Consider the following 15,735-nt stretch of genomic DNA (forward strand, 5'->3'; position numbering starts at 1 on the left):
ACCGTGGTGCAGTAGCTTAGTGCCAGAATCTACTGCACAAGCATGGATCTCCGGGAATATGGCAACTGCGTCATTTTCCCGGGGACAGCAGTAGTGCGCAGGCGCAAGTTACCGGGAAAATGGTGGTCACCATTTTTCCACTGAAATTTGCTGCTCTGCAGCGCCGGCCTGGGTCTAGGGGCGCCAGACAAAATTTTGCCTTGGGCATCAAATTGGTTAGGGCTGGCTCTGCCCCTCAATTTACATTATTCAACACAGAACCCCAGTTTAACAAGTTTAGAATACAATTCTCCTGCTATGGTGACTAGTTTAATATAAAGCCTATTGCTTGTTGTCAAGAATTCAACAAAGAGACCTTTGTCTGGTAACTAATACACAGTACAGTACAAAGAACATTGGTGGCTTATATACAATGCAAAACATATTTCCTAGTGGCTAGTCAAGGGTGTATCTTGGGGTCCGAGTGCCCCTGGCAAAGTAAGGGACTGGGCTCCCCCCCATATTTTTGGAATAATTACACTCTGTGAAAGGGAAGGGGTCACTGGGTGCAGCCGTACAGTCCCTGATCTGGTTCACTTCCCTGTCTGTGTTATTCTGCTCCCCCCTTCTCCCCATCGGGTGTGGATAAAAGCTGGAAACATAGTAAATGCATTGAAAAAGCCGGGAACCATGTAAAGTGTATTGAAAAACACGGAAATCTTATTAAATACATAGTAAAATATGGAAATTATATTACATTTATTTAAAAGGCCGGAAACCATAGTAAATGTATAGAAAAAGCCAGAAACCATAGTAAAGGTATTGAAAAAGCCAGAAACCATAGTAAAGATATTGAAAAAGCCGGAAACCATGTAAAGTGTTTGAAAAAGGCAAAAATTATATTAAATGCATAGAAAAAAACAAATTATAGTAAATGTATTGAAAAAGCCGGAAATCATATTAAATGCATAGAAAAATCTGGAAATTATATTCCATATATTGAAAAAGCTGGAAACCATAGCAAATGTATTGTAACAGCCGGAAACAATGTAAAGTGTATTAAAAACAAAACGGAAATCATATTGCGGGCCATATCCAATTAGCGGTGAAAAGCTGCGGTTTGGCAAAAAGTTTACACTTGTATGTTTCATGCTATCCTACTAGCCACGGCTTTTTACACATGTGAATTTTTCGCAGCTTAAAGCGGCAAATAGTTTTCACCATCTCAGAGCAGGTGAAAAAATGGGCAAAACCCCTACTTTGGGCTAAAAATGTGGAGGCTTGGTTCAGAACCCTTTGGACACCCCCCTAAAACCCACATAAGTAGTGAAAAGTGACACATTTGGATGAAGGATGCGAAAAGTTTGCACATGCGAAAACCTTTTTGTGTCTAATTGGATATGGCCCTAAATGCATTGAAAAAGCTGGCAAACATTCTAAAAGTATTGAAAAAGCCAGAAATCATATTACATATATTGAAAAGGCCAGAAACTATAGTAAATATATTGAAAAAGCTGGAAACAATAGTGAACTTATTGAAGTCTTTACCATGGTTTCCCGATTTTTTCAATGCATTTAATATGATTTCCGTTTTTTTCAATTTGTTTACTATGATTTATGTTTTTTTTAATAAATTTACTATGGTTTCTGACTTTTTCAATACATGTAATATGATATCGGGCTTTTCCAATACATTTGCTATGGATTTACAGCATTTTCTATACATTTACTATGATTTGCGGCTTTTTCAATATATTTACTATGATTTCTGGCTTTTTCAATACACTACATTGTTTTCGGCTTTTTCAATGCATTTACTATGCTTCCGGCTTTTACCCTCTTCCCTCCCCATCTGTGTTCTTGTGCTCCTCCTCTCCTCCCCATCTGTGTTGTTATGCTCCCCCTTCCCCCTCATCTGTGTTCTTGTGCTCCTCCCCATCGGTGTCTATTATTCTGCACTCCTCCCCCCCCCACACTCCTCCACATCAGTATCTATTATTATGCTCTCTCCCCCCTCCTCTACATCGGTGTCCGTTATTCTGCTCTCCCCCCCCCCTCATGCTCTCTCCCTCACCCTTGTACCCATTAGTGTCCGTTATTGTTTGTCCCTCACCAACACCCCCCCACTCACTTTCTTTTCTCTTCACATGTTCCCGAGTGTCTAGAGATGGCCATCGACCATTATGATTCATAATCATTGACTGTTTATGGTCGATGTCACATGTTTTTGCCGTCGATGGGGGAGAACCAGATGGTTTCCCTCCATCGATGGAACAGCAGAACCGAATGTTCTTATTTTTCTTTTTTTACAAGGTGCTGGGACACGGACCATATCTCCGCCCCCAACACCCACAAAGGCCCACCCTCCCCCGGTTCTGATTGGCCCACGGGCCAGTCAGTCAAAGAATAGGGATGACCATCGGTTGGTGAAATGGATGGTCATCCATTGCATAGTTGGTTACCATCGATGGCCACTGGCTATTTTGCCATTTGGTGGTAACCATCGATGATAACCACACCGACGGTCATCCCTACCCGTATTCTTGGCTCCTCCACCACTGTCACGACACTCTCCGCGGGTCATCCTCTCCAATCACAGGCAATCAGTCGGCGTTCAGGCAGCGTTGCAATGTCATGTCTGCTTTGTTGCCGGGAGATGAAACAGTTGGGGAATGCCAGCCGGCCTGTAACCGCTTGGCAAGTAGAGGTTGCCTTTGGCAGCAACTTTCGTTATGTGTGGCTCTGTGTCCGGAGACACCTTGTGATGCCAAGTTGACAGACAGAACTACAATGTGATTCTACCCCTTTGCCGCGGGAGGTACCAGCAGGCGGCGCCCCCACCCCCCCTAGGCTGGCGACCCTGGCGAGTGCCATCCTGGCCAAGGGGTAGATATGCCCCTGTGGCTAGTATGCATTACAAAGCTCATTGCCTGATTGGAGAATAATGCAGTACCTATTGCTTAGTGCCAAATGTGGAATGAGCCCATGATTGATGGCAAGTACACAGTAGAACCTATTCATTGTAAGCCCAGTGAACAATGCAGAAGTTTCCTGCAAAACACAGAGGGTGGCATCGCCGTTGGGGCATCGCCGGTGGGGCCCCCGCTCAGTCGGCGCTCCTGCGGGTGCCATCCTGGCCAAGGGGTAGATACGCCCCAGGCTCTTGCCACCCATTGTTAATCTGGGCCTCCTGACAGGAGGAGAACAATGGCCTCAACTCCAGCAGTTGGGAAACTCCCTCACAGAGAGGAAAGTCATCTCTACTCAGTTACCAACCAGCTAGAGGATTCACCTCTGGGGAATAACAGAGTGGGTTCCAGTCAACAAGAACTCCACTCCTCAACATTTAATTGATTCCTCCTCTCTCATAAATGGGGAGAGAGAAATATTACATAAACATCTAAACATACAGTGCACATATGAAGATCCCTTTATCAAACTAACAGAAACACGCACTATTTAGACTGACAAATATATTGCCATTCTCGTATTTTAGTCTGCAGAATACTAACTTTAGCTAGTGGCAGGTTATGAGAAAACATACCTCTATATCAGTGGTCAGGGAACAGGGGTAAATAACCCCACATAAAAATAAAAAATGAAAAAAATGAAATTCCTGGGGGTAATGGACAGACACCCGGGCATGCGTATGAATCATTCTATAATATAGAATGATTCATATGCATGCCCGGCTGTGCCGTAGGGAGGATCTAAGCCGGATGCCAGCTGAGATGTTATTACCAGCGGGTGCCCGGCTCCTTTCCTGCAGCGCCGCGTTAGCCGGAGGCTGGAGTTCTATTCTGAACTCCAGCTTATGGCTCTCTCCCTGCGCACTATGGGAGAGACGTCATGACGTCTCTCCCATAGTTCCGAGGAGCAGCCGGGCGGACAGGACGGCAGCGGATGCAGGAGTGGGGATTAAGGTAAGTGTTTTTTGGGGTTTTTTTTTGTACAAGCGGCACTACAGGGGCATTATATGGGGGCACAACTACAGGGGCATTATATGGGGGCCCTACTACAGGGGCATTATATGGGGGCACTACTATAGGATTTCCTTCCTTTCAAATCAAGGGGGTAACATCGGCGTATCTAAATATATTTTTGGGTAAAAGGTAAAAAAGTTCCCTGACCACTGCTCTATATAATAACTTAAACCAAAATACTGGTTAATTTTACTAAACTATAGGAAACAATTACTTAAAATATTATGTAGATTAGAATAACTATGCACACCAAAACAGCAGGGCGGATTGGACGTAGGTTTCACTGGTAGATGTATATAATTTGTTTTGTCCAACATGTAACAGGAATTGGGCAACAAGGGTCCAAGGGCCTGATTCAGAGCCGGTCGCTATTTGCACTCGCTCGTCCAGAAAATAGGGGTGGCTATTCAAATGAACCGTTCGCTGTTTGCGGCCTGTTCACGCCTCTAGGTCTGAACGAGCGAACAAAACTTGCGGTCGTTTTTTGGGAAACTACGCCCCCTGGCCGCTCACATCCTACGTCATGTCCGCTATTTATTAGATTAATCGAGTACATCGAACAGGGTATGAACTGCTCGCTATTCTTGTGGTTGGTTTTTGCTACCACAATTTTGTGAGCAGTTCTGGCTATAAAATAACCCAGTGACGTGGTCAATGACGCTGCTGTTTTAATTATGCACACCCATAAAACGCCCGTTTTAACCTTTAAGCACGCCTGCGATCGGACTGGTTCGCGCATGTGTATAACGATCCGTACGCATGCGCAGTTGGGCAAACATCGCTCGGAGCGAACGAGCGGCCGCTTACGAGCGGCTCTGAATCAGGCCCCAAGTCCACAGATATGCAAGCATGGTGATCTCCTATGCTGGTCTCCACACAGTCTGTTGGACACGTGCTATGGTCAGAGTTCTTGTTTCATGAGCTTGTCATCCAGAAGTGATCAAGCTACAAGTCTGGGGTGCTATGTACATTATGATGTACTGTATGGCATCACCTTAATGCTCAATGTAACGTATAACATTCAATAAATGCTGTCTGTACATTATGGCAGTCACTGGGATGCTGTCAGTAATGTACAGTATGGTGATCATGGGAATCAGTCTTTGCTGTATGGTGGTAACGAGGATGCTGTTTGCTCTGTATTGTCACTAGGATGCTCAATTTAATGTGTGGCAGTCCCTGGAATAATCTCTGTACTTTATGGTGGTAACCAAGTTGGTCTCTATGACGTTGACTGAGATGCTCTCTGTATTGTATGATGAACACTGGGAACAGGGCCATAGCAAGACCTATGAGGGCGCCATAGCAAAAATTTTCAAACCGCCCCCCCCCCCCCCCCTGTAAAAAGTGAAGTTAGGCATGTACTGGTGTCCCAGCAAGAGTTTTAGTGCCTGTATTAAAATCAGAGGTCTGTCAATATTGAAATAAAAATTCCACTGAGTAGGCAGGTAGCTTACTTATAAGGTGCAGATTATCAGTGCCCGAATGGAGCTCTTAGTATGGTTAGAATATTTAGTCTGGAAAGGTAGCGGTCCCGCTCCACACAAGAAGCCCCTTCACTTGGAGAGGTGCTGGCTGTTACAATCACTGCAGATCTGCACAATTTGCCGGTGTCCCAGAGGGGGGCAGATGGCTCAGCGCTGTATACTGGATCTGTAACTCACAGCATGTCAGCAGCAGGTGTAACAGACCAGAGTCTGTAAGATGTAATTTCGGCACCGTCTGGATTGCGATATGTGTATAACTCAGTGTTGCCAGCGGGTCACCTCACAATGCTGGATTGATATTTAGCAGAGCTTGTACACACAAAAAAAGTAAATGCATTTCGTTCTATACACAATGGGAACTTTTTCAAGACTAGTAACAAGTTGTCCACATACTGAATTTATGCACTGCAGGATCTCCGCCTAAAGTGCTCTGATTAATTGATCTGTCGCACATGATTATTTGTTTTGTAAGTTAAATAGTAACATGAAACAAACTAAAATAAAAGAAAATAATTACATATACATCATTATAGTAGTTTTGACTAATAATTGAGCCTTGAAAATAAGTATAGGCAAAGGAAAGGGAAAATACCAATCAAGCGATAGCATGTAACAAGTGCATCAATTAGGCTGAGGTTGCCAAGTTTGATACATATTAAGTTAACCTAGCAAAAGGAATACAAGAACATTTTTGCCTAGCATAGTTATAGGTCACCTCAGTCATTACCATCACTGATATCTTACATGAATATCTCAAATATTATTTACTTTTATTTTTATTATATTAAGCAGGGAGCAAGGGAAAGGGGGGGGGAGAATGTACACAGGTAGCTGATACTTCATCATACATCTCTGACAATGAGACAAATGACAATAAGAATATCTCACTAAAGTTACAAAGTATAGATGGGGTGGAGGCAGTATAAATCGTTAATTGTCACAGCGATTGTCCTGATTAGCGCCGGAGTGGTGGTAGTGGAGTCACCCCACTATTACATATTTTGTTGTATTGGTCATATCAGATGAATAATTTGCTTTATCATTTCTAAATTAAAAACTGCAGATAAAATGGAGGCAGGTGACTGAAGGAGTAAGGGTGACAGGCCAAAATCTGTTATATAGTCCTTACCTTAAGATGTTATTCAGATTCTTTTTCTGAAGATGTTGCTGTTCAGGACCTTATTGGCAGATAAAATCCAAAGTTCATATCAGTAGTTATTATCCAAAGTCACCTAAATAAGGCAGGAACTACTCAGAGAGTATCAATGTAGGACAAAATGTCACCACAAAATGGCTGCCAGTAGCTGGGCATCCTTTATATAGGACTGTGACCTGCATTGTGACATCACAATGCATGCAAGCAGCTGCTAGAGATGGCTGTAGCTTAGATCAGCTCTGGGCTCAGATGGCCTGCAGCAGCACTCTGGTGAGAATAGAAAAGCCAGGGATCAGGAGATGGCAGTGTACAGCTGGATACACACTGACAGATACATTGGGCGATCAATTGATCGGCCAATGTATCTGCTGCCCGTCGGGCAGTGTGTACCCGCGATATGTCGGTGAACATCGGCGTTCACCGACGTATTGCATTGGCTGTGCTGAAAAGCCGATGGACAGATATGTCTGCAGACAAATCTGTCTATCGGCAGGTGTGTATGGGCGGTCTGCAGACTGCCCGTACACACAGAGCGGCAGCAGCGAGGAGGGGGCGGGACAAGCCCCCCACCTGCCGGGACACGTCCCCTGGTCGCCGGGACCCGCAGATGATGGCCGTTCAGTGTATAAACGACTATCATCTGCAGATATATCTGTCAGGTGTGTACCCACCTTACCTCAGTGCAGGTTGAGGGTTGGGCCCCAGAGGCAGCCTGGGCACCATAGCAGCCGCGCCTACTATTGCTACGCCCTTGACTAGGATGCTGTATGGCAGGCACAAAGATGCTCTTTGTATTGTATGGCTGTCAGATTGGCTTTTTGCTAGCACCACTTATGTTTTGGGACTTCTACAGTTTAAATTTGAATGAGGTCACTCTCAGAATTTTTTCCAGGGCCACTTTAAGTTCCCAATCCACCCCTGCGCACGACTCTGAATCAGGCCCATCATTTTAAGTGTAGTACTATATAGAGCAATATTTCAGAAATATAAAGCTAGGAGAGCTGCACTTCCCTGGCTTTACTCCTGTGGTTTGAATTTAGATTTCCTATTTAACCACCACTCTGGAGCAAATGGCTCTGCCAGAGTACTAAATTCATCAACTAGCTCCAGCATCCTGTGATCTCTACTGCGAGTGCTCCAGTATAGACCCAGCTAATCTCTGCCTTCTCTCTGCAATATTCCTGTGGCTTTTCCATAACCTTTCTGTGGGCCTGATCAGGAGCGCCTGAGAAGGGAGGGGGGGTGCATGTACTTATTACCTGGGCCCAGGCTTGTTGGGGGGCCATTGCAGGGGCGTGCATAAATAAGCAGCCACTGATAGCGTGCGTGGCTGGTAGCAATTTCTGAGTAAGGACAGGGCTTGTTCAAGCGTGCATATGGGTCCGATGGTACCGATGGTTTTGCTATGTTCCCCTAGTATACGGAAGTGAGTAGGGGGAAGTGGGCGTCCTTATGTTAGGATGCGATCGCAATGTGAATGCAAACATTTAAATAGCACCGCTGATATTAGCAACTATAAGCGTATAAGCAGAATAGCGATCCATAGTGAATCAGGCCCAGAATTCCAATGGGTGTACCTGTAAAAAAAAATCCTATACTCACTTCCGTCCTTGCACTGGTCTCCGTAGCATCCCCGGGTCTTGGCAAAACATAAAAACAACACCCGTGCCATTTTGGACATGTATAGATATACATGTTACCACATACGCCTACACAGCGCGGAATGCCTGAAGACGCGACTCTTCTGGAATTCACACGCCCCGCCAGGCAATCAGAGGCCACTCTACATGTAGCAGCCGCTGATTGGCTGTAACCCACATGCTGGAGAGAGACAGACACGTGAGTCACAGCCAATCAACAGCAGCTACATATAGAGCGGCCTCTGATTGGCTGGCGGGGCGTGTGAATTCCAGAAGAGTTGCGTCTTCTGACATTCTGTGCTGTATAGGTGTCGTTTTTTTGTTTTGCCAAGACCCGGGGATGCTATGGAGACCAGCGCAAGGACGGAGGTGAGTATAGGAATTTTTTTTACAGGTACAGTACACCCATTGGAATTCTACTTGCAGAAGTGGACAGAACATCTAGCAGCAGGTAAGTATGTGAGTATGGTAGGTAGGTGTATGTAATAAAATTGTACTTACTACGGTGTGTGTGTGTCTTGTGGTTTTTTCACAATTTTTTTTACAGTGGGAGTATGGGTGCCGGCCACCTGATGGCAATTGTAGTTCTACAAGTGCCAAAGGGCAGGCATGCTGGCACCTGTAGTTCTATGATAAAAAAACAATCGTTTATCACTATTTTCACTACTATCCCCGTACCCACATCCCAGGGGTGTGGGGAAAAGCCCAGGCTTCAGCCTAAGCCTGAGGTGCTCGGGAGAGGGGGGACCCCTTTATTGGGGGAGTCCCCACCTACCCTAAGATCCCTGGTTTGGGTTGAAAATGCTTTGGGTGGGGAGACCCGGTGAAAGGGTCCCCTGGCTGTGGTCTTATACCCCAGGCGAATTTGAGTCGGGTGCTGGTTTTAAAAATAGGGGGACCCCTAAGCAATTTCCCCCCTCTACTTTTAAAACCAGGAGAGGCTCAGCAGAACAGTGCTGGTTCCTAAAATAAGGGGTAACCCTATTCATTTTTCCCCCCGTATTTTTAGGAACCAGGAATGGTTGAGCAGCCTGGGGCTGGTTATGCTTTTTTGGGGGGAACCCACATCATTTTGTTATGATTTTAACCCTTCTATTACAGGTATAACCAGTGGTCAAAGTGAGCCTTTAGAAGTGGGGGTATGGTACAGAGGGGGCGTGGCCAAATCTAGGGAGATGTAGCCACACCCCCTAAAAACTTCTACCCGGCGCTGCGGGTGCACAGGGGGACATTTGTCCCCCTCAGCAGCATAGTTGGTCCCAGCCACCATGTATTTCCCTAAAGCCTGTGTCATCCAGATGTGGCCCACAATGTGGCGGGTCACGAGCATGGAGCTTGGATCTGGATGATATATGGACTATTATCCGGATCCAGGCTCCTTGCTCGTGTCCCACCTACAGACTGCTCATCATTCCGCTGCTGGAGACACGAGTGCCTCCTCTTGCTGCCAGCACCTTAATGGCTTCTTGTCGCTGCGCAAGTGTCCGGTGCGCATCGGCTCCTCCTCACTGCACCCTCTTCAGCTCCATCAGCTCCTGCCGACACGTCCCCGCTGCTGTCAGCTCAGGGATCTGCATTTGCATCGCGGCGCTGATTACATGATGCAGCAGCTTTAGCAGGCCAGCACATCCTGCCTGCACGCTGCTGCTTTAAAATTGTTGCACACCCCCTTCCTCTCTATCCACCAATGAGAAGGAAGGGGGATTGTCAGTATAATCTGCAGCAGACGCTCAGTGCAAAAATGACAGCACTGAGCGGAGCTGCTAAGTCTGCACAGCTGTGAGTAAGATTCGCAGCTGAGCAGGGAGAATGGCCCGTTCCTAAAAATTCAGTGGGGGAATGAAGAGGCGGTATACCATACCGTTGTATACCGCCTCACTGCGAGCACTGGGTATAACATAAGCAGCCTTCACATATCTCACTGATATGTGCAGGCTGCTTGTTCGGGAGAGTTTGGCAGAGAGAAGACACTGCAAACGCGGGTGAGAAATCTCTAGCTAAACTTGCAACTCGGGTGAGAAATCTCGATCTGCTTCACCATCGGAAAATACACTCTCAGCAAAACACAATTCTTGGTAAATTTGAGTGTTTCAGAAGACTAAAATCACCTGAGTTTCAGCGAGTCAAATCGGGTTTAAAAACTACAAAACTCGACCAAACTCGAATCTTAGTAAATTTACCCACCAAATCCATCCACAGCAGCTATTTCTGAGTGAAACATGCTTGACGCTGTCCTTGATAACTAGTACCATTCCCCTTTGCTATAGAAGTGGGTGTGAAGCATTTCCCAAGCTGTTTGGGTATCACCTGATTAATCATAAGTCTGGCTGAAGAAGTCTGCTAGATAATTAGGAGCACTACCTAACTGTAGTGTCTTGTGATCTCAACTTTACTACTACTTCTTAACTGCGTATGCTCCTGTGAATGACATGGCTAGCAACTTACTCCTCTCTGCAATATCCCTGTTGCTTATCCATGAAATCTCTTGTGTTCTGATCCAGGCTTTGTCCGTGACTACTCTCAGTATTTCCCTTGTGACATATCTGTGACCTCCCATTGTACTGACCCCAGTTTTGCTTGTGATTTATACAAGACCTCAATTATACCAGAACCCGGATCAAAGACTTCCCTTAGTATTAACTAACACTTATTTATCATGCCTGTAACCAGTAATTGGGACCTTGACCTGCATACCTGGTACAATGAAGTTCAAACCTCCTTGCATGGGTCCCTGGCAAACACAACTGGTGGGTATAGACTCAGCACCCCAGATACTGGTAGTGCAAATACAGGCTAATAGCTCTAAATCCATCATCATTCCCTGTAGAACTGGGACACATAGGAGCTCATTCAGACCGGCTCACAGGATGCGATCGCTCGCTGGAAAAAAGGGGCCGGATATTTAAATTAAGCGCTCGCACTGCATCGCTTAAGGACGCCCACTATGTATTAGCAAGCTACGGCAAAGTGCGCTCGCAAATGTCTGAAGACGCCCCCTTGCCACTCGCAACACACGTCATCTCCGGGAAATGTATGATTAATCGGGACCATCGTGAGCCATTGGAGCTGCTCTCAGCCCTTGGGGTTGCCTTAGCTTGCCGCAAGCACAGCGATCAGCGCTGGCTGAAATACATGCAGGTGACGTGTACAATGACGCTACTTTGCTAAATATGCACGCCCTTTAAACAGTGTTTTGGCGGCCAGACTCGCCTGCGTTCGCACATCCACTCCCCCGTTCACAAGCACCTTCCCCTGTTACCACCCACAAACGGCACTATCTGTCACTCAAAGCAGCAACCTGATAGTGGCTTACGAGCAACCAAAATCAGATCGCAACGAATGGCTTGCGCACGCGCACTGCGAATTATACGCATGTGCAGATGGACGAAATCGCTCAGAGCGAGCAATCGCACCTTAGCGAGTGGGTCTGAATCAGGTCCATAGTGCATTAGAGTTTACAAAGTTCAAATAGTTTAATCACACATTTGTATTTTGGTAAATATTTGCTACTAATCGGTTCCCACTTGCCCATAGAAATTATAAACTCCATCAGCTCATTTTCGTTTTTCATAGTTTTCTGTTAATTTTGAATACATAAAAATGGTATGGACTAAAGAAAAAAACATTAACTGAACCTGCTTGTCATAGGGTATTTTTTCAGAAAGCAATCTGCTGCATATTTCATTAATTTTGTATTTAGACTATAGCCCATACTTGCTTACTCTCTCAGAACATCTGGGGACTATGACAATTATGGGTCACCCTCCCGCATCCTGCACACTTCTTAGTTCAATGGGCAGCACTGAGGGCAAGCTGACATGATTTTCAAAGATTGACGGGAAGAGCCCATCCAGACTGCCCACATTGTTCATTACACTGTCCCGGAAGGAAAAATTTAAAAGGTAGCAAGTATAATATAGCTTGACTAAAGAATTCTAGTTCTAAAGAACTATTTATTGCAATTTATAACCCTTTTCCACCAAAATCCTGACTCTGTCCTGGGATTTGGAACACGGTTCCAAGCCAGGTCAGACCCGGTACTTACCCCATTCCCACTGCAGCGCCGACCCAGGAATATTTTGGGTCAGTGCCAACGCTTGGAGATGATGTCATCACCAAGCACCAGAAACTCCAGCTCTCCTCTGAATGCCAGACCGGAGCGAACCAGTGACCAGGGGAGGGGGTCCTTGCCGGGGGGAAAGGAGGGGGGAAGTGGCCTTTTGGTAGGCTGTGTGATGTCACAGCTGTCACCGAGGAAATGGGCAGGGAGAGATTACAGCCTCCCTGGGGATGAAGCGGGGATGGGGTAAAAAACTGCAATGGCCTGAACCATACGGGGGGCTGTAATATCTCCCTCCCTGGTGACAGCTGTCACAAACTGCTTCTGAATAGCACCCAATCAGCATGCTGTAGGCGGATCCCAGGTCGGAAGACCCATGTTACCCGTTTCCACTGAGCCTGACCAGGGTTTTATCCACTTAAAACCCTGCTTGAGACCCAGGAAGACATTTTTCCTAGGAACCTTTTCCACTGAGCCGCTACACGGGTTGACACGGCAATAACACGTGTATTGTGGCCAGTGGAAAAGGGGTAATAGTAATAGATCATAGGACTAAAGGGACAAAATAATAAAAAAAATAGTGTTGTGATATTGGGGAATCGTTATGTGCTACTGCTGGACCTAAACCCGGCAGATGAAATACCAAAGCTGGAAAGCCGGCAGATGAAGATCCCGACTGAGGTGAGTATTTACCCTAACCCTCCCCTCTCCTCCCTAACCCTCCCTTAGGGATGCCTAACCCTAACCTCCCCCCTTTAGCCTAACCCTAACCTCCCCCCCCAGGAGTGCCTAAACCTAACCCTTCCGGGAGGGTGCCTAACCTCCCCCCAGTGGTGCCTGACCCTAAACCCCCCTTCCCGTAGCCTAACTCTAACCCTCCCGGGAGTTGCCTAATCCTAAATTCCCCCGGGAGTCCCTAAACCTAACCCCGCACGGCTATGAGCTCCCGACGCCCAGCTTACATACGTTTGGTATGCCGAGCGTCGGGATTTCGGAGTGGGGCTAATGATAGGCGTCAGTATTTAGACGCCTAACATTAGTCCCATGTTGGGCTTTCACTGTCAGGAAGCCGGTGGTCGGCATTTCGACCGCCGGCTTCCTGACTACATCCCAATATTAGTATTCATAGTTCTAGGAAGATTATAATGCCCATAATTTACCTCTATAGAAATCAGGGCAAGAGTGCAAACACCACCAGAAGCATTGATAATAAGGGGGCATGGCCACATATCACAGAGGTAGGACTAGTGCCCCCCATCCCTTTCTCTTTGAATGATGTACACCATGGTGTTAGGGAAGTATGCTACCCATTTACAGCAGCAGTGAATGGGTCAAACCTTAACAACTGCCAGGCCGTTTGGGATAATGCAGTCCTAAATTGGAGGGCATTACGGATTACTGAGATTGAGACCGTCCCGCTGAAATCGGGATGGCTTGGAGGTATGGAAATACCAATTTTTGAAGATAAATATTTCTTTCATTGCACCAATTTAAAGTTAATCATACTGTAAAAGTAGTGGTGATAGATGCAGTCCATTATGATTAATTACAGTATCTGAGCAGCTATTTGCATATTGCCTCACAATAATATCACTTTTACCAGACTGAGAAAATAGCAAAGGGCTACACATTCAGATAAGTGTATGTACTTGGCTCCCCTAACTTTTATTAAATGCATTGCCCATACAGTACCTATCAACTTTTCAGATTTTCACCAGGAGCAGTGGGCTTGCCCACGTCACAATGGAAAGAATGTCACAACCACAGGTGCATTTGAAGTATTAAATCGCCCCATACCTCATTCCCCTCCCCTCCAATCCATTGATTGCCAAGATCAGATCTTCCAACCATCCTGATTTTGGCTGGAAAGTCCCGCTTTTCGGGCATTGACCTGTGGTGGGGTAAGGTTGAGAGGTCTCTCTCTTTCACCTGCTGCTCTGCACAGCAGAGCAGCAGTGAATGGATACAAGATATATCCAGCCTTCCGACCCACAGGGCAGAGCTGGGACAGAGAAGCAGAGCCCTCAATTCAGGAGTGTCCCATCTAAATCTGTTGGAAGGTATGTATTGCTTTATATTTCTTTCAGCCATATCATTATATAATTAAGTTGAGTAGTGTCTCCTGCTCTGGGATACAATTGAGTTCTGCTGAATTATTTGCATTACTTATCATTATATCTAGAGAACAGCTTTGTGTTGTATTCTAGTAAAATAAAATATGTCTCTTTGGGAATATACATACTGTACATGGATAAAAACACAGTGGGAAGGCAAACAGAAGAATAGTTAATGTGTTTGAGCCATTCAATTAAAGTCTGAAAATGGAAAACTCCTTTAAGAACAAGTTTTTACTCTGCTAAATACATATGGCCACATGTACAAGTACTCTTCTGTTTTACAGGCTGCCTATTTATGTGGATTGGGATCTCTCTAGCTGCTGCACTAAGCACAACTACTGCTCCAACAGAAACTACTGCTCCAACAGAAACTACTGCTCCAAAAGAAACTACTGCTCCAAAAGAAACTACTGCTCCAAAAGAAACTACTGCTCCAAAAGAAACTAATCCTGCTCTAACAACAGAAGGTACACTTACATGTTTTATGTAAAAATTAATGTAGGGGCAGTGCCAGTAGGTGCCCAATCTATGCTACCTAAGGAGAACTAGTGGGTTTCCCAACTTAACCAAAAGGTTATAGAAGAGAATATCCCCGGCACTGACAAGGGTACTTTATAGATCAAAACGTCATTGTGACACTTCTAGGGCCACCATTAGGGAGAAACTATCAGGACTAGAGTCCCGGGCTCGAACAGAAAGGGGGCCCGGCCAGCAGCAGAGTGGATAAGTGCCGGGGACATTTTGAAAGCGGTGCTGGCCGCGAGCCAATTGTAGCTCACAGAACAGCAGCCAATCAGGAGCGGCCACAGTGGTGACTCCTGATTGGCAGCCGGTCTGCGAGCTCCGATTAATTTGTGGCTGGCACCAAATTCATACAAAATACTGTTGCCTCCCAGGCCCTGTCTCTCCTGGTGAGAGTAGTGTGAGCGGCAGCCAGTCCGGCAACCACCAGCCAGTGGGGAGATGGTGGGCCGGGAAGAAAGCAGCTGGAGGAGAGGGAGAAGCAGCAGGAGCAGGGAAGAGAGCAGCAGCGGTGGGGGGAGAAGCTACCTACAACCGCGGCACTGCCACAGTGAAGAGGAAGTGCTCAGATGTGCAGGAGAGGCTGCGGGGGATCCCACTTCCCATCCAGATACATGCTGCTCTCCCACCATCACCCTACTTTCCCACTTTTACCCTGCTCTCCCACTTTTACCTTGCTCTCACATCCACACCTTGCTTTCATATCCACACCCTGCTCTCACACTCTCACCCTGCTCTCTCACTCTGACCCTCACCTCTGTTATAGTTTAACATGTTAACACCCACCCCCA

General features: G+C 46.2%; 1 protein-coding gene across 1 annotated transcript in view; it reads left to right on the plus strand.

Moving 5' to 3' along the window:
- Positions 1 to 15,735, plus strand: part of LOC148542922 (uncharacterized) — a 122,608-nt gene that overhangs the window by 69,263 nt on the left and 37,610 nt on the right. Inside the window, exon 4 of the mRNA XM_088462297.1 lies at positions 14,707 to 14,889. Within this exon, the coding sequence (XP_088318423.1) occupies positions 14,707 to 14,889 (183 nt within the window). The remainder of the gene's footprint in view (positions 1 to 14,706; positions 14,890 to 15,735) is intronic.

The sequence above is a fragment of the Taudactylus pleione genome, unplaced genomic scaffold (assembly GCF_031769625.1).
Source record: "Taudactylus pleione unplaced genomic scaffold, aTauple2 ptg000007l, whole genome shotgun sequence".
NCBI lineage: Eukaryota > Metazoa > Chordata > Amphibia > Anura > Myobatrachidae > Taudactylus > Taudactylus pleione.